The following is a 22,237-nucleotide window of genomic DNA, read 5'->3' as shown; positions in this document are numbered from 1 at the left end:
CTGGAAAACCCACTTTCTGGCTGTACGACCCCTGCTTGCTAGCCCCGCCCCTCCTCGAACATCCTTCTTGAATCGCCCTACTTCCCTTCCTCTGTAAGTTTCTTCAACTTGTATTCGCTCCTAACTCGGTTCACTCCTCAGTGACCTCTCAATTACTACTGGAAAAATAATATTGTTTGCGTATTTTTGAAAAGGTTGTAAATGTTCACTGTAAAGTAGCACCAATATGTCCCATTCACCGGGTCTGCAGACGCCAGAGCACGGGTTACTTGCAGGAGCACTTTATCAGGCAGCAAGGATTGTTTATATACGGGGCAAGTTGAAGGCCACGTGCCTTCAGAAGAGAGGCTGCGCACAGTGGGGCGTGTCAGGTGCGCATCTCTGGGAAGAGTTCCGACCGGAAGTCCCGCCTCTCGCGAACCCCAGCAGCGTCCTTAACATATTTTGATTGAAAATTACAGGGACGCGTAGGCGGTCTCTGCCCTTGCACTCTTCCATCCATTCTAGTGTACCCACATGATACAGAACCTTGGATTCAGCGCCTACAAGTGTATCTAGCAGAACATCCGATCGCTTACACTGATCAGCTTCAGCCTCACTTGAAAGGAGTCTGTCTACTCGAATGCCGCCAACCAGTGAACAACGCAGTTGATTGATCCAAGTGGCCATGTGACACGATGTCCACCATTCATGCTTTAAAGGGGCCCTTTCCAACTGCACGAGTGTAACAAATAGCAGAGCTGAGCACACCACCCCAAACTTCACGAAATCAGCATAGGACAGTAGTGTATCACCTACATTTCCCAAACAGCAAGGTGCCAGGTTCGATAAAGACCGCACGCCCAACGTTGGTCCACGAGGGGCAAATACATCGCAGAATATCAAGGCAGCCACAAGAGAAATGTGCTTACAATGCACCTCGCTGTAAGTGATTTACATAGTGTTTAGCCTGAAAAAGTGGCATGGACCTGAGCAAACACGAAATTTAATGCTCATTAGGAAAAAAAACAGATGCCCCCTGAACGCGCCGCTGATCGAAAACACGAAAGTGAAAGCTCATTAGACATACAGATGGCACCTGGATGCCGCCACATGCATGAATGTGTGCAAAAGAGCTGACCAATTTCTAAAGGTCATCTCATACAGCAGCGCATGCGCGCTGCCTAGGCGAGACCTAAAAATGCTTGTTTTATATAGTACTGTATAGGGTACTTCTGATATTTTTTAGATTATTTTTTGCAGCACGCAACAGGTGTTCCTACCACTCAACTCAATGATACTTAATATACCGCCTGCAGAAATGTAATTCAGCTTTGCTGTTTCAACTACAAGCTATATACTCACTGGGCCACCCTGCTGACTGTGTGCTCCAACAACAAGCAGGGGTATGTAAAAACGGTGACAGAAACACTGATGCTGGCACTTCTAAGAACAACAGCAGCAACCCTAATAATAATGATGATAATGTTTTGTAGAATATCTCAACTTTATCCAAAACGTACTACATGGGGCACAAGGATAAAAGAAAGTGTACATACACATATAACACAATTTAAGCCAATGCCCACTAAATGATCACACATGGAAATGTTCCTCAAGCATAGGTTGTTTTTCTACTAATTGGTCCAGGAGAAGTACTGTCCTAAGGAGTATGCAATTGTTAACATCCCTGTCTTCTCAGATTAAAAATTCTGTGATAATTTATATAATGTTATAAAGCAGTCAATAAACCAGATAAAATGTATTTTTGCTTCAACTACTCTGACCAACTATAAAACAGTAAGTGCGCTTTTTATATAGTGCGTACATTGAGCTCATTCACTTCTAAGCGCTTGTTTGTTAGTACTCTTGAAAAATGGAAGAAGATTGAGGCAACTGAAGGAGGCAGACTTCCACTGAAAAGCAAGCTCTGCTAGACTGTCTGTCCATAAGCCTCAGGCGCCCCAGCAGGGTGAAATGTGGAGGAAGGGAGTGTGTACAAATATGTTTTACCAACTTCTCATTTATGCACTCTTGAGTGTGGCCTTTGCAGGTATCGCAAAGCAAACTTCTGTTACTTTTGGGGGTTCTCATCTTGGTTGCTTGTACAGGCAAACAAATGTATGACTTAGGGGTTCACATCCCTTAAAGTGTCTCGACGTACATGCTATTTATCCGTAGGACAAAGAGGTTTCAGATTCATCTATACTTAAAAACTCAACATTTATTACAGAGTTCAGGATACTAGACTATGATGCCAGTTTTTTTTTTAAACCTCTGTTCAGTGTGCAACACTGGCTAGTTGCCGTCTGTTCGATATTAAGTGTTGTCCTTCCGTTTCTAAATCCTCTTATTCTCCTTCAGTGGGTTTATGTTCTTCTCTATTAGGTGACAGATCTTGTGTGCCACTCTACCACAGACCAATTCTGATCATCTTGTCTATGACCTTGAAACAACTCTTTTTAAGGATAGTTATGGCAAGGAACGACTGTTCCACTTTGGATAGCGGTTTTGATTTAATTCAACCTTAAAAGACAGCCGGGTGTGTTTCTTTTTAAAGTAGTTTTTTAGAACTTCACCTACATGTTTACCAAATGACATTATATGCGTGCTGTTGTAACTTCTGTTGAAAGCCAGATGCCAAATTGCAGTGCATGTTGTTTATTATGGCATCACCGATGATTGTATAACAAGGAAAAGGAAAATTGCGACCTTCTGTGAGAAGTTACAGAACGCTGTGGTTGTTTAAGGAAGTTTCTAGATTATTACCGTGCACAAAAAGGAATCATTTCTGACGTTTATGGGGCAGTTTCTATATTACTGCTTTGTTCTTTTCTCATACACGGTACTGAAATGTCACTCATAAAAAATAAAACCAAGTAAATTGGCACACATAAGCAAATAAAAATTAGCAGCAATACAGCTACTTACAGGGGCCATCCGTGAATCAAGCCTCATGTCCGCAGCTGATCGTTAACGCATGCTATTGGTTCGTAACGTTGGTACTTCCGGTCGTTTAACAACCAATCTCACGATGTAACGGATTCTGAGGGTAATCTGGAGGGGGCGGTACTGCTAATGTGTAAAGTGGCTCGGGATTGGAGACATTCAGCCACTATTAGCGCATCACAGTCCCGAAGAGCTGATAGGCTGTAGAGTCTGCACGTGCCTTTTGTCCTATTCAGCCTCTAATAGTTTAACCAGGGGGGTTTCGCTCACCGAAGGACTGGAATTCTTTGCGTGGGCATGTGGACCCAGCTCTCTGCTTTTTGCAGTGTTTATATACGCGAACTCGAGCTGGAGGTATTGGAACAGTTTACATGAGCACCAGTTACGTCACGCAAGCATACGTTCGTTATTTGGTAGGCAAGGGGAGATTTAGTGATTTAGCTAGGATCACAGGATGTTGAGTCGAGGCTCGGACCTGGTTCCCCCACTTCCAAAGTCGGCAGCTCTGACCGGTACAACACATCATTTTAGTTGTTCGTCGCCGGCAACTACAGGGATGTTTCCACCTTTCCCAAGAAAAGTAAAATAGGAGCATTCAATAATAGCCTATACTTTAATTATGGGTTTGATTTATTGTTTTCAGCTGTAAACCCGTTTTTAAGTGGTGGCACTTTAGGAAACAAATTAAACTAAAAGTGAAGAAAGAATGTTGCGTAGATTAAATCACTAACGTTCTATGGATCATTCTCCTTATTTCTCATGGCATTCACGCGCATGTAGATGGATATGAGTAGAGTGCCCTCTACAGTGGTGTATGTGTAACTTCCACGACACTGGTTTTAAAACCTGCAAGGAAATGTCAGTATTTCACCTTTCTGAGATAAATAGAAAGGGTATAGACTGAATTGATTAATAGGACCATTGATGTACAGTGCTACTAAACAGCAAAATATGCTGAAGCATTACATTAAAAAAACATTTTTTATGAAAAGAAACGATTGTATTAATAGAGTATATAGTAATATGCTTATAACCCATACATTCTCACAGAAGTAGTAAAACACATTGGTTTAAGCGCTTTTAAATGACAGCATAGCACTCTTCAAAGGCCTTAGCTATTCCTGAGTAATCCAGAGTGTCATGTCGCAGATTATTGGTGATCATTCAGGACTGGTTAAGTATTTTCTGTTGCACTATATGTTCCTTTCAAAAGTAATCTAACTGACAGCCTTCTCTGTGTGTGAGACACAGTTGTAAGTGTTGTAGTCCCCACTTAATGCTGATTTAAAACCTTGGATCCCATTCAAGAAAAATATTTAAATCTGCACTACTCCATATATTTACATCTACATGCGGATGCAATTTTACTACTTTTTGCAATTAACCATTTATAGAAGTACAATTGGTAAGTTGCACTAAACACGTTTCCAGGTATACTCCTGGACATGTTGTCTGACTATTCCCATGGATTTATCCCTTTGTCACTTGCTCCTTTTTATTTATAACCCTCTGTGAACATTTGCTGAATACCTCCTCTGGTGCTTATTTAGTACAGTGTTCCATCTATACACAGCACTAATTTATGGCATGCACGTAACTGCCATCGTTTTTTTTCTAGATAATTCTTTCATCTTGTGCCTTTTGACTCTAAATAGGCATTATAATGCTTTCGTGCTAATTTGTGTTTTTCTAATTTGCAGCTCGGTTCATAGTGGAGAAAAAAATTCTCAAGTTTCTCTAGTGCTTCTATTGGAGGTATATAACAATGACCACAGCAAAATTGTTGACAAATGTAAGAGATTGGGCTTTTAGTTGGGGGTACCAGTAATAATCACCTTCCTTTTTAGGGTGAAACACTAAAGTCACTAAATAAATAAATCTAGGTCACCCCCCTGGATGCTATTGCACAGAGCAGACAACTCAGCAGTGCTAACTCCTGAGTGGGACTACTAAAGTTGGATGCTCAAGTCAAATTTCATGTAATGTTTAAGTAAAAGGCAACTTTAGAAATTTGCCACTTTGTTGCCCAAGTTTTCCAGAGGCCGTTCGCAGATGCTGGCCACAAGACAGCCGTCTGACCTCCTGGGGAGAAATTTGAATGACTCTCAGGAAAGGAAAGGAGGCCTGCCGTTGGTAGAGACGTCACCTCTCCCTGGCAAGATGCCACAAAAGGTATGATCCCAAAAGTCAAGCTGCCTTCGAAGGGCAAATGGGGGACACACAAGAGGGACTGCTCTTCTGTTCTAGTAGACAGGTTGGCAACAGGAACAGAGAGGGGAAAACAGTTGCCAAACCTGTTTTCCCGTAGGCCTATAATCCTCAGGTAGCCACACCTGTAGTGTGGGCTACCATGTTCCACACACCGCAGGAGGGGTCCAGCCATCTCGGGAGTCAGAAAACTGTAGCACTCTGGGATAGCTAGATGCCACACATCACAGAAATTTGTAATCGGGCTGGAAGGGATCTAGTAGCACATTGGCTAGTAATTGCTGCACCCCTCCTCCCCCATGGACATTTTCTGGGCACAAATGTGGCACTGCTGGCACCCCAACCTCAGATCCCGTCTGCACTGGACAAAGGACTGGAGAAGGACTTCCCTGGTGTTCCCTGGATCTAGGAAAGAGATGCTGCAGCAAAGACTGGATTGCACCTGCCACTCCTGGGCTAGCAAAGAAAGGGCTGCCTGTGGTGCCTGGCTCATGGGAAAGTTGTCCCAGAGACCCAGACAGAAGTTAATTCCATGAGTTAGTTGGCTGACTTCCTGTTATAGCTTCAGGGACAAAAAGCGGAAGTAGCCCACCTTGACAAGTCATTAGCCACAATCGCTTGACTGCCACTGACCACCGATGTGCAGCCTGGGAGACCGAGTCCTGGCGCTCAAAAGTTCCTCCCTAGTCTGCTGGAGCGGGTGGAGTTTTGGAGTGCAGTTTGGTCGCCCAAGAAGAGCACTAGCTTCCACCAAAAGGAACCTCTGATTTCTTTGTGACTGGAGACCAGAAGATCAGTGGCAACTGAACTTCTGCTGGACCCATCAGGACTTCAAGGGACATAGACTCCTGTGGCCAAATTTGCCCCACCGAGACCATGGACCGAGGAGTAGCCCCAGGAAACCCCCGTCGACAGCACCGCTTCCTACAGCATCTAAAGCATCATGTATTCCTTCCATCAGGAACACTCCACTGAAGTCTATGGCTGTTCACCCATAGATCTTGGCACTCGACTGGAGATTGCTATGGTGATGAGGTAACTGTCCTACAACTCCTTACTGGCCCCCTTGACTTGCTCCCTACCCTCGAATGGTTCATGGGAAAAGACGCAGGTTTACACGAAAAGTGCAACATTATCTGCGTGAGGAAGGTTTGTACCTTGAGGGGATCTCCTGAAAACCTCTCAGGACTGGCTAGTGGAATGGGCGAAGATACGTTCACTTGTATGGGGGACAACGCCTGAGTGGCGTCAAACGGATTCCTTCCCTGCCGATCCACCCTTTCCCTGAGGGCGGACGTTTCCGCCTTAGAAGCGGCTAATTCCTGTTGAACAACCATGAGGGCCTGTAACACGTCATCTAGGGAAGCCATGTTTGTGCCTCGCTCACAACCCAAGGAGTAATTTCGTGGGCGCGTTATTCTGTCATGTTCCACTGCGACTCCTCTGGTCCTGAGCGATGCACAAAGGGTTCCTCCTCCAGATGTCCCCGGCTCTGGATTGAAACCTATACAGAGCACTAGGGCTATCAGGTGGGGGAAAGGGATTAGGAAGGGAACAGTGGGGAAAAGGATACCTGTAACAAAAGATTACAGAAACAATGACAGTTAACTATAAACACAAAAAACAGCGCTACTCTCATTAGGTCTCACTAGATGCGCTCAATACATGTATCTCTGTAAACCATAGTTCAACACAGCGCTACTCTCATTAGGTCTCGCTAGATGTGTATAACACGTGTGTCTCAACGTTCAATGAGCCAGCACCAACTCTCTTCAAGAATGCACTTCTTCCTTGAAGGCTTCTGAGAGCCACGTACTGTCATTCAGACACCAAACTCCCATTCAGTTCATCCCCTTGTTCTGCCCCAAAATTATAAATGATTATTGCTGAATCTTTCAGCTGCTATAAAGGTGTATGTTCACCAGGAGTATGGCAGTCCCACATGAGCCACCCTAGCAGGATCTCCCCTCCTGTACTCGGCACCAATCCAAGTCACGAATGAACAAAGAATACAACACGAACTCGGTCGTGTCCCAATTCCTCCGGAAGAATTGCTGCCACAAGTCTTGCCCAGGTGAGCCTCCCCCTATGCTTTGTACCTGCCGGGATGTTGAGCTGCACACCCCTTGAGTTATCTCCTGGAACTCGCCTGCGTACCGAGGCGTACAATTCCCCTCAGGTTCTGTTCTTATCCGGAAGTGGCGGCGGCGCTTACCGCAGCTCTCCGCTGTGGTCTCCCACCTGGCGGGAACCACGACGGTAGTTGTGCGAACGCCGAAAGTATCACGGACGGCTTCGCTGATGACGTCAGGGATGGACGCGAAGACGCTTCTCTCCGCGTTGGGCTGCGGTCTCCCGTGTCCCGGGAACCGCCAAGGACTGCTCCTGTTTCTCGGTGACTTCTGACCTCAGCGAGATCTCCTCGCTATCGGAACGTAGTTGGCAGGATAACGCGCGCCTCTCGGCCCGCGTCCCCGTGATTTAAGGCGTTAGCCACGCCTTCTTGCCGCTGAGTGTTCTGGCCTTCGTAGTCCCGGGTTTTGTCACCGTGCAGGTAGGCGCCCATGCTCAGCGCCTGACAAATGGACTGTGGGCAGATCATTTATAGTCTTTCAATGATGAACTATTGACTACAAAATGACAACATTATCAGGTGCCTTGACCTATAGAACATGACGCTTTTCAGAAATATTTAAGAAAACAGAAGTGACACCCACGCTTCAAAATGTTTTCCAAAAGGTCACTTGATGTTTGACCATGAATCATAATAAAATTGAACATCTATCTAATAGGATATGCGTCACTTCAGGGAAATCTTTATAAGTTTACAAGAGTTCCTCTTAGCTTGAGGAGTTCCCAATTTTTGCGGTATCTACGTGGGTGTAAGAAGAGAAGCACACATAGAGTACAACAAGGGAGTAGGGGCTTGGGGGAGCTGGGGAGCTGTAGTGAGATTTTTAGTCAAGACAGGCATTTTGGGCCTACTACAGAAAATGAGCAACTGAGACAGAATGGTCAACTTAACAGATTCATATATGCTAGCTGGTGGGGCCTATATGAGGGTCTCATGCTCAGGTGTAGGCAGAATGGACTTGGGAGTCTTTTATGATAAAAATAGACCCTGCTTCATTCCCTCCTCCTGTTCATTCTTGAACAAAATCCTTACAGCATACCTTTCAGGCTTTCAGGTATTTGGTAATGGTAGCAGGCTGCATTTAGTGTAGTCCCATTGTTGTCACTTCTACTACTTCTGTAAGTGCTAAGTTATTCACATTCCCTGTTCTATCCTTGCTCTCACTTTGCTAATTCTGCTATTCTCTGGAGGTGCAACTGCTACGGACATGCTGTGCTTACTGAAGAGCATATCGCATTAGGACACAGCCCACGTATTTAGAGACAGGTATGACATTGTAACACATGCTGTTTTCTGTTCTGTAGGCTGGTGTGTGCAAACATAACATCCCGCCCTGTCAACTGTCCCCCTGTCCCATCTTTATCAATGGCTATATATTCAATTTGGTAATAATAATAATAATACAGAGTTTTGTATAGCGCGAACAGCTACCTCACGAGGAGGTGTCCCGGCGCTGAGAGAACAAGTGTATCAGACCATGGAGGCTGGAGAGGGTAGCATTTAGCGAGACTGGGTAAACAGCCAGGTTTTCAGCAGGTGTTTAAAACAGGCTTCAGATGGGGCCTGTTGGAGGGTGATAGGTAGTGAGTTCCATAGATTGGCCACATTGGCCGAGAAGGTTCGTCCTCCCAGCCGGGCTCTTTTTACTCTAGGGGCTGTCAGACGCACATGGTTGTTGGATCTGAGCGAACGAGATTGGGAATACCTTGGAAGTCGAACTTTCAGGTAATTTGGGCAGTTTCCATATAAGGATCTGAAGGCCAGAGTGAGTGCTTTGAATTTTATTCTACTAGCAACTGGTAACCAGTGAAGGGAGAGGAGGTACGGAGAGACTGAGTGCTTGAACGGAATCCTCATTAAAAGTCTCGCAGCCGCATTTTGAACCAGTTGTAGTTGCTGTATAAGGTACTTTGGTAGGCCCAAATACAGACCGTTGGCGTAATCCAGCCTGGATGTGACTGTGGCGTGGACTACGGTTTTTCGGCAGCTGACTGGTAGAAGTCGAAGAATCTTACGTAGATTCCTCAACTTGCTCATACAGCAGCCAGCAACTTGCTGTATGTGTGAAACAAAGGACAACTTATTATCCCACCGCACACCTAGATTTCTTGCAGAATGGCTAGGCGAGGGAGCTATACCCATCTCTGCCGGCCACCATAAATCAGATGGTGGGGGGGGGTCTCTGCCAAAGAAGATCACCTCAGTTTTACTAGTGTTGAGTTTTAATTTATTGGTGTTCATCCAGCAGGCTACGTCTTGTAGGCACCCCTTAAAATTTGAGAAGGATGCCTCTGACACTTCTGAGTATGGGAACACCAATTGGGTATCGTCGGCGTATGAGATTGCCTTGATCCCCCAATTGGCGATCAGCGTAAAGAGTGGAGCCAGGTAGACATTAAATAAAAGTGGGCTCAAAGCCGAGCCCTGTGGGACGCCACAGTTCAGCGCTTTAGGTGTAGAAAAGACGTCCCTTAATGCCACCTTCTGAGTTCTTTGAGTCAGATAGGACTGTAACCACTTCAGTGCCTGACCCTGGATGCCTATCTCCGCTAGTCGAGACAGTAGTATAGCGTGGTCGACCGTGTCAAAGGCGGCCGACAGATCCAGGAGCACCAGCATCGCTGAGTCTCCCGAGTCCATCGACCACCTTACTGACTCTGCCACCTCAATTAAAGCTGTTTCGGTGCTAAAACCAGGTCGGAAGCCTGATTGCGTCTCATGTAGAGTTTTGTTGTATTCAATGAATTGATTTAATTGCCGCTGGATAACTTTTTCAAGCATTTTGCCTGGTGCTGCAAGGAGGGAGATTGGACGGAGATTATTGAGATCCTTAGGGTCCCCATTAGATTTTTTCTTTAGGGGGAGAAGAGTGGCATGTTTCCAAATATCCGGGAACACCCCCGATGAGATGGACAAATTCCAAATGCGTTGAATAGCGGGGGCCACAAAATCAGCTATACGGCTCCAGAGTTTAGGAGGGCAAGGGTCGTCTGGCGAGCCCGATTTGCAACGACTTAGTTCCTGCTTGACCGTATTTAGGTCTATTGAATCAAATTGTGTCAGGGTAGCATAGTTCGGTGTTAAGCCCGCTAAATCGGATTTAACCGTGGTCTTCACTGGCCCAAAAGACTCATATACTTTCTTGATTTTAGAGTCAAAAAAGTCCGAAATGCTGTTGCAGAACGAGATTGATGGGGAAACTTCCCTCTCAATACATATGGGTTTGAAAAATGACTGAACTATTTTAAAGGTTGCTTTGCTTGAATGTTCAGCTAGCTGAATCGAGTTCGCATAGTACTGTTTTTTTGCTTTTCTGATGGCTTTATGCAGTTTTTTTGAGGCTTCCTTATAGTAGGCCTTCTCTGCAAGATCATAATTTAGCCTCCAAAGTCGCTCCAACTTTTTACAGTGCGATTTTTGCACTCTGAGCTCCTCAGAAAACCAGGGGGCAGATGGGGAGTCTCGTTTGGATATTGTGGCTGTTGCCGGAGCTATAGAAGTTAGCATATTCCCGATCCAGTCATTAAAAAGCTGAGCATCGGTGTCCGCATTGGAGGAGAAGGTCGGCATGGTCTCCGCTAGGTGTGGACCCATAGTGGCTGGGACCAGCTTGCTCCATTGTCTCTTCATGAACGAGCACTTACTGGTCATAGGTTTATCCGCCGTTACTACAAATTGAAATGGTATCAGGGAGTGATCTGACCAAATCAGGGGTAATGGGGTGTTAGCCATCATATTAGTGATGTTGGAGAATATTAAATCGAGCATGTGGCCCGCTCTGTGTGTAGGGCCCTCGTTAACAAGTTTAAGGTTGGCTGAGTTCAGAGTGGACCTCAGTAAATCCGCTGAAGAATAGTCTGTCCTGTCCATGTGAATATTAAAATCACCGACGACCAGAAACTGAGGGTGAGAGAGTGAGCTCTGGATGATAATATCCATCAGAGTGGTCAGGATGGGCTCTTCCCCCCCCGGGGGGCGGTAGATGACTAACCCCGCTAGAGATAGCTGAGCTCCAATCTGAAAGCAAAAGTGTAGTCCCTCCAGACCCTGGATGGCCATGGGGGCAGAAGAGGAGAGTGTGAGCTGTTCCTTAAATATGACAGCCACTCCCCCACCTCTTTTTCCACCTAGCCTGTTAGAGGAACACATTTTGTACCCAGGGGGGATGGCCAGTGCAATGGCGGTCATGTTATCATCGTTGAGCCAAGTTTCTGTTAGAAACAGCAAATCCCACTGGTGCTCTTCCAAAAGCAGCCAGATGTCAACGGCATGTTTTGCGAGGGATCTGCAATTCAGTAGTCCCGCTCTAATGTCTTTACTAATCGGTGGGTTGATGAAACGAGCAGCCCTTCTGCCGACTGGACTATCCAGTTGAAACCCACAGGTCTTGCAGACATATGGGGGATTGTGGGACCCAAGGTCAATGTTATGAGAACATGTGTCGGCCAGAGTGTTTAGGGACCATAGGTTTTCACGCGTCCAAACAATCTTATCTATGTGTGCAGTCTTACCGGCAGAGTGCCCGGCCCCGGTCTGGTCGCGGACGGGCGCAGACGGGCTTGCCTTAGGCGCGCCTTCGGCGCGCAATCGGCGCGCCCGCTGCGCTCATCCGCTGCGCTTCCGGAAATTGCACATATTTAGGTAGGGGCGAGTGATAGGGAGGGGGGCGTGGCCTGGTGTTGATGGGCGTGGCCTCAGTGTCCCGAAAATCACGGCAACACAACAAATCCCGCCGCTGCCTCTAAGCTGCAGCGCGGTAAATGCCCAGAGCAGGTGTAAGTTTGTTTTAAAACACAATAATAAAAAGTGCACAGCTCAAATTAAAAAAAACCCGGCGTAGTGACCCTCCCGGCTTCCGCCTCAAGAGGTCTGATGTCAGGCAAGGCGCTAGCGAATCAGCGCGCTTTAAATGCTGGTGTGGAGGGGGGCGTGGCCTGGTGTTGATGGGCGTGGCCTCAGTGTCCCGAAAATCGCGGCAACACAACAAATCCCGCCGCTGGTACAATATCTCTGTGTCATTTAAGCAGTATCTCTGGTATAGCACTGTGATCAGAATACACTATAAGGAGTGTAGTCATTATAATGGCAGCAATGGGGGTCAATACTGCTAGTAGCACCCACGGTCATTTTCTTTCATTGTTCTGAAAGTCTTGAGTCATTGTTCCAATCGTTGGTACGTGTGGCTAGTGTGACAAGTTGGAAGAATGTCTTATCTTCTGCTGTACTTTTACTCATTTCAAAAGTCTGCTGAGGAATAATGCAGAGCCTCAGTGATGATACCTGTAAACAGAAAAAGTAACCGTTGGTGCATGTCTTTAAGTAATTTGAGAGGTTACAAGCACTTCTATTACTTAGGCACTTTCAATATGAAGAAAACAAAGTGATGAAGAAGGTAAAGATGTCTCGTTGTCACAACTTGTAGACTGAGGGGTTGTGGCGTCGATGTTCCAGACGTCCTTAGTTGATGTATCGTTGGGGTCCGCTTACACACTCTTTCTTTCTCTTCAAGGATGAACTCGGGATACCATTCTCACTTGGTTCTTTTCGTGGAACACATGTAGATTCTGTGTAGCTCCTAGCCCCTTGCACAAACCCTCAATCACATGTGAGATGAACGCCGGTCCATTGTCAGAACACAAAAGCATAGGTACTTAAAAGCACGGTATGAGCTCTTTCAGGAGGCATTTGTCTACAGTTTGTGCATTGCAGTTCTTGGATTGGTATACCTCAGTCCATATGTTGAACATGCACACAATAACGGACACGTACTTGTACTTTTGAGTAGAGGGCATGTTGATGAAGTCCATTTAGTGTGGGGAAATGACGAGGCCTGGGGCAGTGGAAGTACCCTTTCCAATTTTACCTTTGTACCAGCATTTAGGAAAACAGTCTGATCATTCCATCACGTCCTACAAGTGATGACCCATCAAAAAAGTCGGGCCATGGGAGCAAGCATTATCGTTGGTCAAAAAACCTTTCCATTTGGGCCTATCCATATTCCCTCTTCTGTTTGCCTACATCCTCCCCTTTTCCATTCTTCCTTTTCTTCCACCCCTTTCAATAATATACTTAGGGTCATAGTACATATCATCATCCTTTATCTTTATATCATGATATCATGTGTAGTGGAAGCAATTTGAACCATTGTGTACTCACAACCAGTTAATGTTATTCCCTTTTTACGTCTGCATCAATACATTCTTTACCTCTTGATACATAGTCCTTGGAGGAGGTGTGTGCAGCACATTCTACAATTGAAACTTGCTTTGGTAGCAACAGGCCTTGCAATAGTTGTGCTGTTAATGGTACATGCTGTGTTTGTTGGCCAGCTGAGTTAAGGAGGGAACTCCAAATGAAGGAAAGAACCTAAAAATATATTCGCATCCCTATACAACACTTTAAAAGAAATCCATTATCTGAAAAAGCAGTAGAAGAATTAAAACGTTGTACTATAGCTTGGACCAACAGCAAACATAGTTGAAAATCTCTGTCGCAGTAACACCTTTGGGAATCAAAATCCTCTTAGTTGTCAAACTGTGCCAATCCATTATACCTTGAAATCTATTTGCAAACACCCTTAAAGACTGCACCTGTATACTAAAAGACATATTAAATTTGTACTCACTGTATCCCAAAAACAGTATAATATGAAGCACAGTTATTCAATGCACACTGTCCTTCTGTATTTACGTATACTCATATTCTCATTACTAAACCTCAATACATAAATATACTATTACTATATATTATCCATCCTTTGTAGTCCCTGGTGAATGCACTGCATTAGAATGCATTTTAGCACATTCCACCGTACAATGTAATTTGAACCTAGAAATGAAGAACCTAGAAATGAAAAACAATAATATACATACACATTATTTCTTTTAGATCCACATATAAAACAGTACTTTTCCTTGCTCCATTTACGTAGGCAAAACCCTTCAACCAGTCCGTTCAGGCATTGCTGAAAGCTGCCGCTGCTTTAATATCATAATGGACACATGGTCCAGCTGTGATCCAAACGTGTGGGAAACTCGCCTGTGGCATGACAAATCTTTCCTGTTGTAGCCTTCCTATGGATGAAATCTAAGGGATCTAATCGTACTCCCCTCTTCATTTTTCTTTTTATTTCTAACCAGACATGAGGCAGTGGAAACATCAATATTGAGCCTATGTATACAAACATCCCGAAAACAGGAAACCTAGTTCATTTCTTAGGGACGCAGGGAAGAACCTAATAAATAATGTTGCAAAACCTTGAAACATCAATTCACTCCGAAAGCGAAAGAACCAAAACATTGTACTCTAATAGTTCCCAGGAGATAGAAACATTTAAGGGAGATAAAAACTCATAGTGGTCTACCTGCAAAATATATGCAACCACCCCTAAAGTCTGCAACTGCAGTTTTAAAGGGTCTCTTTAAATCTACACACATTATTCTGACAATATTGTAATACTGAGCATTGCTTACTCCATGAATACTGTCCTTTAACATATCCCACAACTTATTCCTTCCCTCCTTCCACACAGCTGCACTCATAGTGGCCCTGTGTTATGAAGGCCTCTAATGTGTCATAATTAGAACAACAGTGAATTAATTAAGAGATGTCCCCATCTCTTTCTTTGGACATATTCCTCTCCTGCCGTATTTTGCCACTTTTTTGTGGTCATAGTCTGTGAAATGTGTCACTGATGGACATGCGTACATTTATATATCCATGTACACTTAGCTTATTTAATCTCAAGCAGTGGTGAAGCACGTAGTAATGAAAAGTGTTTTTCACTTTCCTGCTGCTGGCAAAAACACACTTCACTAATTGATGCCAGGCAAAAATGCTGCCATTCAGTAGTGTGTTCAGTACAGTTGTCACAAGGAAGTGAAATAAATATATATCTCTCTCTCTCTCTCTCTCTATATATATATATATATATATATATATATATATATATATATATATATATATATATATATATATATATATATATATATATATATATCCAATTCAAAACCACGATTCAGTATGCTCTCAGTAAAGGAAGACGAAGTCCCCAGTGAAATTGCAGGTCAGGTTTAATTCACACAACGCGTTTCGGCACGCAGCCTTGTTCACGTGTGAAAAGAAATGAAACCAACAGTCTTACATCTCATTGCGGTCAAACGAAAATGGAAAACAAAATAGGACTAACTCCGCCAAACAGACACAGACAAAACCGTGATCGGCGGCCATCTTGGACTGTGCACGAACCTCAGTAGGTAGAACATGCAAACAGATGTAAAGTAAAGTACATTATCATTATGCTTGGCAGAGAGAAGGAAAGATAGAACATGGTGCCTGCTAAGTAAATCTCAATGTACTATAATACAAATATATGGTTGTCTGGCACAATACAAAGTTCATCACGGAAGTATACCGCTGTCCACATCATAAGATACAGGATTGTAAATCAGTATCAACACGGATTGTAGGTGGGACAATCACTCGTAACCGATAGTGCAAGTGCATAAGTAAGTGATGCTAATGGTCACATGTCCGCCTGCTAGGTGTTATCAAGAATCCATGTTGGAATGGGATAAAAGTGCAGAGAACGTGATAGCGTATGTATTCTGCGCTTAGATACACTAAGATGGTGGTGAAGGAGGCAGGATCAACAGAGGAGTGTGTGAGGTAAATCTGCCCAAGTGGGCATCGAACTCAAACATAATAATGTTGAACTCCACATGTCAAACATGTCGTGAAAGTCACTGAAAGTAACACACAAGAGACTAATATAAGAGCTGCTGATTAAGGATACAAATTGTGTGACTCATGGGTAGTGCAGGTGAAATCAGAGGGAAAAGGGTAGGATGCCCGTGCAGGTGCTGTCAGGTGATGGGGCCCCTTCCTTCTCTCCTGTAAGAAATACAAATAGATAAAATCTAGATTAAAAACATGAACTGCGGAATGAGAAAACTCATTCTAAAGAGGAGGTTGACAGAAGGAACAGCAGCAATGATTGTGTATAAGAAAAGTTATGCAGTAGTTATCATCACGTACAGCATTACATTGTCAAAAAACAACACCAAAAGGAACATCTCTAAAGTTAGGAGTCAGTTTTAAGGTGTATCGACATTTCCTCATCCATGTTGAGGCCTCCAGGGGTCTTGGTTTGGAACTCTATAATGTACCTAGATTCTCTTTGTCTTAGGGCCAATACCCTATCTCCCCCACGAAGGTTCTTGGGTATATGTTCCAAAATTAAGTAACTAATTTCTGCTACATTGGAGTAATGTCGATCACAAAAATGGCGGGCTACGGGATATTTGGGATCATTGTTCGTGATCGCTCTTTGGTGTTCCAATATCCTCTTTTTGGCTACACAAGTAGTGCTACCAATGTACCAAAGATTGCAAGTACACATGATGGCATAGATCACAAAATTAGTGCTGCATGTTAAAAATTGAAAAATCTTTTTGGTTACCCCTCGGTATTCTAGTAATGCTTTGTATTTGCTATATTTGCAGGCTTTACAGTGGCCACATGGGTAAAAACCTATCAATCCATGATCTGTTGTGGTGGGATAATTCATAATGTCATTTCTGACCACCCAATCACGTATGTTCTTATCTCTTCTATACGTGATGATGGGTCTATCAGTGATGAGATCCCCTAGTGTGTTGTCTGCCTTGAGAATACTCCAGTGTTTGGAAACTATGTGCTTTATTTTCTGAGAGTCAGTGTTGTAAGTCAGGATGAGGCCGGTCCCCGCCTCTCCTTGTTCTTCATCCACTGCATCAGTATCTTGTAAAGTCTCCTTGCGTTCTACTTTGTCTGCCCTGTCTCTGGCTTTGTTGAGGACCCAGCGTGGGTAACCTCGATTCAGAAACCTGGCAGTGATGTTGTCTCTTTCCTCAAAATAAGATGCAGTGTTATTGCAGTTGCGTTTTGCCCTCAGCAGTTCTCCATAGGAGATACTCCACTTGAGTGCCTCTGGATGGCTGCTGAGGGCATGGAGCACACTATTGCCCGCAGTGGCCTTGCGGAACAGGGCGGTGACTACCTTCCCATGTTCAATTTTGAGGCTAACATCTAAGAACTCTGCCTTATGGGCATCGATGTTCCCGGATAGTACAATGTTGTATTCATTGGCATTGAGAGTATCAATAAAGATCTCAGCTTCTTCTTTTTTGCCGTTCCAGACAATGAACAAGTCATCTATGTAGCGACGCCACATGATAACTTTGGAAAGATGTTCCTGCAATGGGATCCTGCTCGAGATGACATGCTCCCAGTATCCTATGAAGAGATTGGCAAAGCTGGGAGCAAAGCAAGAACCCATTGCAGTACTGTTCACTTGCCTGTAGAGGGCGCCATTGAAAGAAAAAATGTTATTTTGAAGACAGTATGTTATCATCTCCAAAATCATGAGGCTATGCTCACGATATTTTAACGGTCTCTGTTTGAGAAAAAATTCACATGCATTGAGACCTTGACCATGGTCAATTATTGTGTAGAGTGATTGCACATCCAACACAATAAAAAGGTAACTGGGTTGCCATATCAGATCATCAATCTTGCCTAGGAAGTCTTTTGTGTCTCTTAGGTAACTGGGCAGAGATACCACATATTCCCTAAGAAAATAATCAACATATTTAGAGATGTTTTCAGTAATGCACCCGATGGAAGATACAATCGGGCGTCCTGGGGGTTTGATGTTACTCTTGTACAATTTGGGTAAAAGGTATAAGATGGGTACCCTGGGATGATCTTTCTTCAAGTAACAAAACTCCTCCCACTCTAGAAGGCCCTTGTCTCTCCAGGTAACCAAATTATCCCAAATAATGGTGATACTCTGATGGTAAATGCCCCAATTGGCTGGAGTGTAAAAATTAGTGTCTTCAAGTTGACGTAAACCCTCAAGGATATAGTCCTCTCTGTCTAAGATCACTATATTACCTCCTTTGTCAGCAGGACATATGATTATCTCGGTATCAGAGGCTAGAGATTTTAGTGCCTGTCTTTGTGCCCAAGATAAGTTGTTAACATTGGTGGAATATTTTTTGTTTTTACTAAATCTCAATTCAGTGAGTGATTTGATGATACAGTCATGAAAGGTGTCAATGTGGTCGTGTGGTAATGTGGGTATAAAGGTGGACTTGGTTTTGAAAGGGGTGTTTTCTGTCCTACCTGTATTAATTTCCATGTCACTTAACACCTGTGTAGCATTGATCTCTGTTTCCTCCCCATTCTCACTATAGGCTAATTCGGTCATGGTGATTAAAGTGTCTATATCCCCAATGGCCAGATTGTCGTTGTTATTGACTGTGTTAGCTCTATTGTTGATGTTAGGGCTTTGTTTTTTCAATATGTGCCATTTTTTTAGTTTCAATTTGCGCACATATTTAAACAGATCTATCCTGGTTTCCGTGTACTTGAATGTAGAGGAGGGACAGAAGGATAAGCCAAGGCACAAAGTTCTTTTTTCAATGTCACTCATGGGTCTTTTCGAAAGGTTAACTACTGTCAAATTTACCATAGTCATATCCATTAGTAGTTCCTGTTTGAGCGGGTTCTGCGGCTTCCCATGGTACCCCTTCCTCTCTCTGTTGAGCCAGCGTTGTGCGAGTCTCTTTTTTCTGTTCCGGCGTTTCCCCTGCCTCTTCCTCGTCCACGTCCCCGTGTTTTCGGTAGTTGGTTTTCTCTTGTTGTTTGACGATCCTTTTGCAGGACCCGAAATTCGTCTAAAAAATTGACTTGTTTGGGGTTGTGTTCTTCTCCCGATGTGTTGCCTCCAGAAATGTCCGATTCAGTGTCACTCAACAAGATGTTATCATTGATTGAATTGATGGGATTGCTAGTCGCGGCTACATTGCTTGTCGTGGTAGTTTCTTGTACTCTGTAGAGATGATCGTATTTTTTACTGAAAGTTAAAATTCTTCCGCTTTCATAGTCGGCATAGTCTCGGTTCATCTTTCTAGCTTTTCTTGCTTTAATTTCTTCCTCATGCTTACCGAGACGTTCTTTCATAGGGTCTAGGATTTTGCTGAGTGCATTACTGTCCATAAGTTGTTGTAGGTCAGCCATAAGAAGTTTGATCTGTTTTAATAAGTCATCTCTATCTTGCCACGCATATTTAATGAGTATTTCCATCATTCCCTTCGAACTCAGTGCTGAGTGTTGTGACCACTCTTCTAGCATTCTGGGGTTTGGGGCTTCATAAGTTGGAGTAACAAAGATCCGCAATCCTCTTGGTGCCATGTTCTGGTCTACATAGTTTTGAAGGGAAATAGCTTCCCACCATTTTGACACTTCGCTTTTTTCATTTTTTCCAGTTTTTTTATTTTTTCTTCCAGCGCCTGTGTGGGTGAATCATTCTTGTTGGCCATGTCTTGTTTGGTGATAGCTAATTTTTTTCTGCTGAATAACGTCAGTGCTGCCGCTCTCCTATCAGCCTCCTCCTCCATGTTGTCTGATACCTGACCAAGAAATCTTGGAAATGGGGGTCGTCTTGCAGTACCCTTCCACAAAGTACGGAAGTTACCTCTGCTGCCAAAACAGTTTTGCTAAGAAAAGCCCCGGACTGGTTGCTTCGCATGCCGGGAGTACACTGTGTGGTCGGTAATCGTAGTGGAAGTCCACTTTTAAGAGAAACCGAATACAGTGAAGAAATCTACTGCTTCTTAAAATACTGGGTGCTGTAATATTGTCAAGTACGCTAACGACCGGGAGGTGAAGTCGCCCAGCTAGTCGTTAACCCGAGGTGGTGTAACTGTGGTTACACGCTCTCCAGCGATAAAACTCTAGTCCCCCACTAAGTAAATCTCAATGTACTATAATAAAAAAATACATGGTTGTCTGGCACAATACAAAGTTCATCACGGAAGTATACCGCTGTCCACATCATAAGATACAGGATTGTAAATCAGTATCAACACGGATTGTAGGTGGGACAATCACTCGTAACCGTTAGTGCAAGTGCATAAGTAAGTGATGCTAATGGTCACATGTCCGCCTGCTAGGTGTTATCAAGAATCCATGTTGGAATGGGATAAAAGTGCAGAGATTTACCTCACACACTCCTCTGTTGATCCTGCCTCCTTCACCACCATCTTAGTGTATCTAAGCGCAGAATACATACGCTATCACGTTCTCTGCACTTTTATCCCATTCCAACATGGATTCTTGATAACACCTAGCAAGCGGACATGTGACCATTAGCATCACTTACTTATGCACTTGCACTATCGGTTACGCTTGGTCCCCACCGTTAAAAGAGGTCAGCCCTACATCTGCATTCGCCCCCTAGGTGCTCAACTCAGCATATTTTACTTCCCCCTCGCTATTGCCATTGAAGCAGGGCTGTTTGCCTCACACAGTGGTCCTCACACACTCCCACGACGACTGGTAGTAGAGGCCTGTTGAAACAGTCATCTGGTGTGCGACACAAGACTATGGGCAGGAAGGACCCCAAACAGCGTCTGCTCTCCTTCCCAATCACATCAGACGGAGTGCAGGATCGCAGCGCCACCTTGGCCGAGGGAAGCCAGGATTCCACTACCGGCCCGGAGACTAGCACTTCCAATACGGATATGCTCTCAGAACTCAGAGCAGGCTTCAAGGCGCTCGACCACAGATTTGATACACTGGACAAATGCCTTGACGCCTTTGGGGCAAAACTGGAGATCCATGACAGACGACTAGACACTGCAGAGGGTAGGATATCGGATCTTGAGGATGGCGCAGCACAATCTGCCAAAAAGCTAGAACGTATGGAGAAAATTTTAAAAGAAGTCGCAATTAAAAATGAAGATTTGGAGGCATGTGGCTGACGCAACAACCTCCGCATTACTGGGATTCCGGAATCAACAAACACGGGCAGAATGGACAACTTTGTAGAGTCACTACTGATAGACATGTTTGGCAAAGAGAAATTTGCCCCTGGGTTTTTCGTTGAAAGAGCGCATCGATCTTTGGGCCCCTGCCCTAACCCTGGCTGCCCCCCCAGGCCTATCATAGCGCGCATTATGAACTTCCGGGACAGAGACATGGTGCTGAGACTGGCCAGTGAACGTGGCCTGCTTGACTGGCAGGGGTCCAAAGTGTCACTATTCCCTGATTTCACCGTCATGGTCCAGGAGGCCCACCGTAAGTTCAATGGCGTTAAGGCCACGCTCCGGAATTTGGGCCTTCGCTACGGGATGCTATTCCCAGACGTCAATGGTCAACCCCGCATCTTTGACTCTCCTGGCGAGGCCCAAGCCTTCTATGCTTCCTACAAGAATTCTAACGTCCAACCGAGCGATGACCGTAGTGGCAATTCCCCACCCCACAGAGGCTCAGAGGCCAGCGTGGACCTTTTTTCCAATGGTTGAGGCTGCTTGGACATGATTATTGCATGTGCTGCTTTATCGAGCGGCAGCTGTTGGCTTTAAATAAGTTGCTACATTTTTTGAGATAGTATGTAATTTGTTCTATTCCAATGTGCTAGGTTTGCAGGGCTACGCTGGTGCGTCGCCACCCCCCCAGGTGCGCAGCATACTGTTGCTTTTGCTGAAAATTCTGCATCCGTATATATCCTTATTTCCAAATTGGTGGTTCACAGGATGCATTGGTTTATTGTTAATTTGGGTATTTGCCTTGCAAACAGGGTTGCGAGGTTGGGAGGAGTGCGGGGGAAGGGAGGGGTGCCGATTTGTTAGTTGTTATTGTGTCGCAAGCTCTACACACGGTATTTACTCACAGCTTGTCCAGCATTACTTGTATATTTCTCCATGGCACAACAATCCATGGATCCGCATTTAGCTGATCACTCAAATCTAGTACTCATGACCTGGAACGTCATGAGTTGAAGAAACTTAAACGAGTCCTACACTACATACAGCGACATAAAGTCGACATAGCATTTTTGCAGGAGACACACGTGCCCCAATCAGACTCCACGCACTATTCCAGAAGCCGGGGCGCGCACCGCTTCTTCTCTAACTACAG

The 22,237-nt window shown here is 44.5% G+C and overlaps 2 protein-coding genes across 3 annotated transcripts in view; one reads left to right on the top strand and one right to left on the bottom strand.

Moving 5' to 3' along the window:
• NGDN (neuroguidin) overlaps positions 1 to 3,046 on the bottom strand; it is a 36,963-nt gene extending 33,917 nt beyond the window's left edge. The window contains exon 1 of the mRNA XM_085612529.1: positions 2,911 to 3,046. Within this exon, the coding sequence (XP_085468655.1) occupies positions 2,911 to 2,937 (27 nt within the window). The 5' untranslated portion in view covers positions 2,938 to 3,046. The remainder of the gene's footprint in view (positions 1 to 2,910) is intronic.
• The window catches only part of LOC146869698 (saoe class I histocompatibility antigen, A alpha chain-like), a 274,622-nt gene that overhangs the window by 225,217 nt on the left and 27,168 nt on the right, over positions 1 to 22,237 (top strand). The gene's annotated exons all lie outside the window — the stretch shown is intronic.

This window comes from Triturus cristatus, chromosome 1_1 (assembly GCF_964204655.1).
Source record: "Triturus cristatus chromosome 1_1, aTriCri1.1, whole genome shotgun sequence".
In the NCBI taxonomy this organism is placed as follows: domain Eukaryota; kingdom Metazoa; phylum Chordata; class Amphibia; order Caudata; family Salamandridae; genus Triturus; species Triturus cristatus.
The sequence above is the reverse complement of the archived record's forward strand: the minus strand, read 5'-3'. Positions and strand labels throughout refer to the sequence as shown.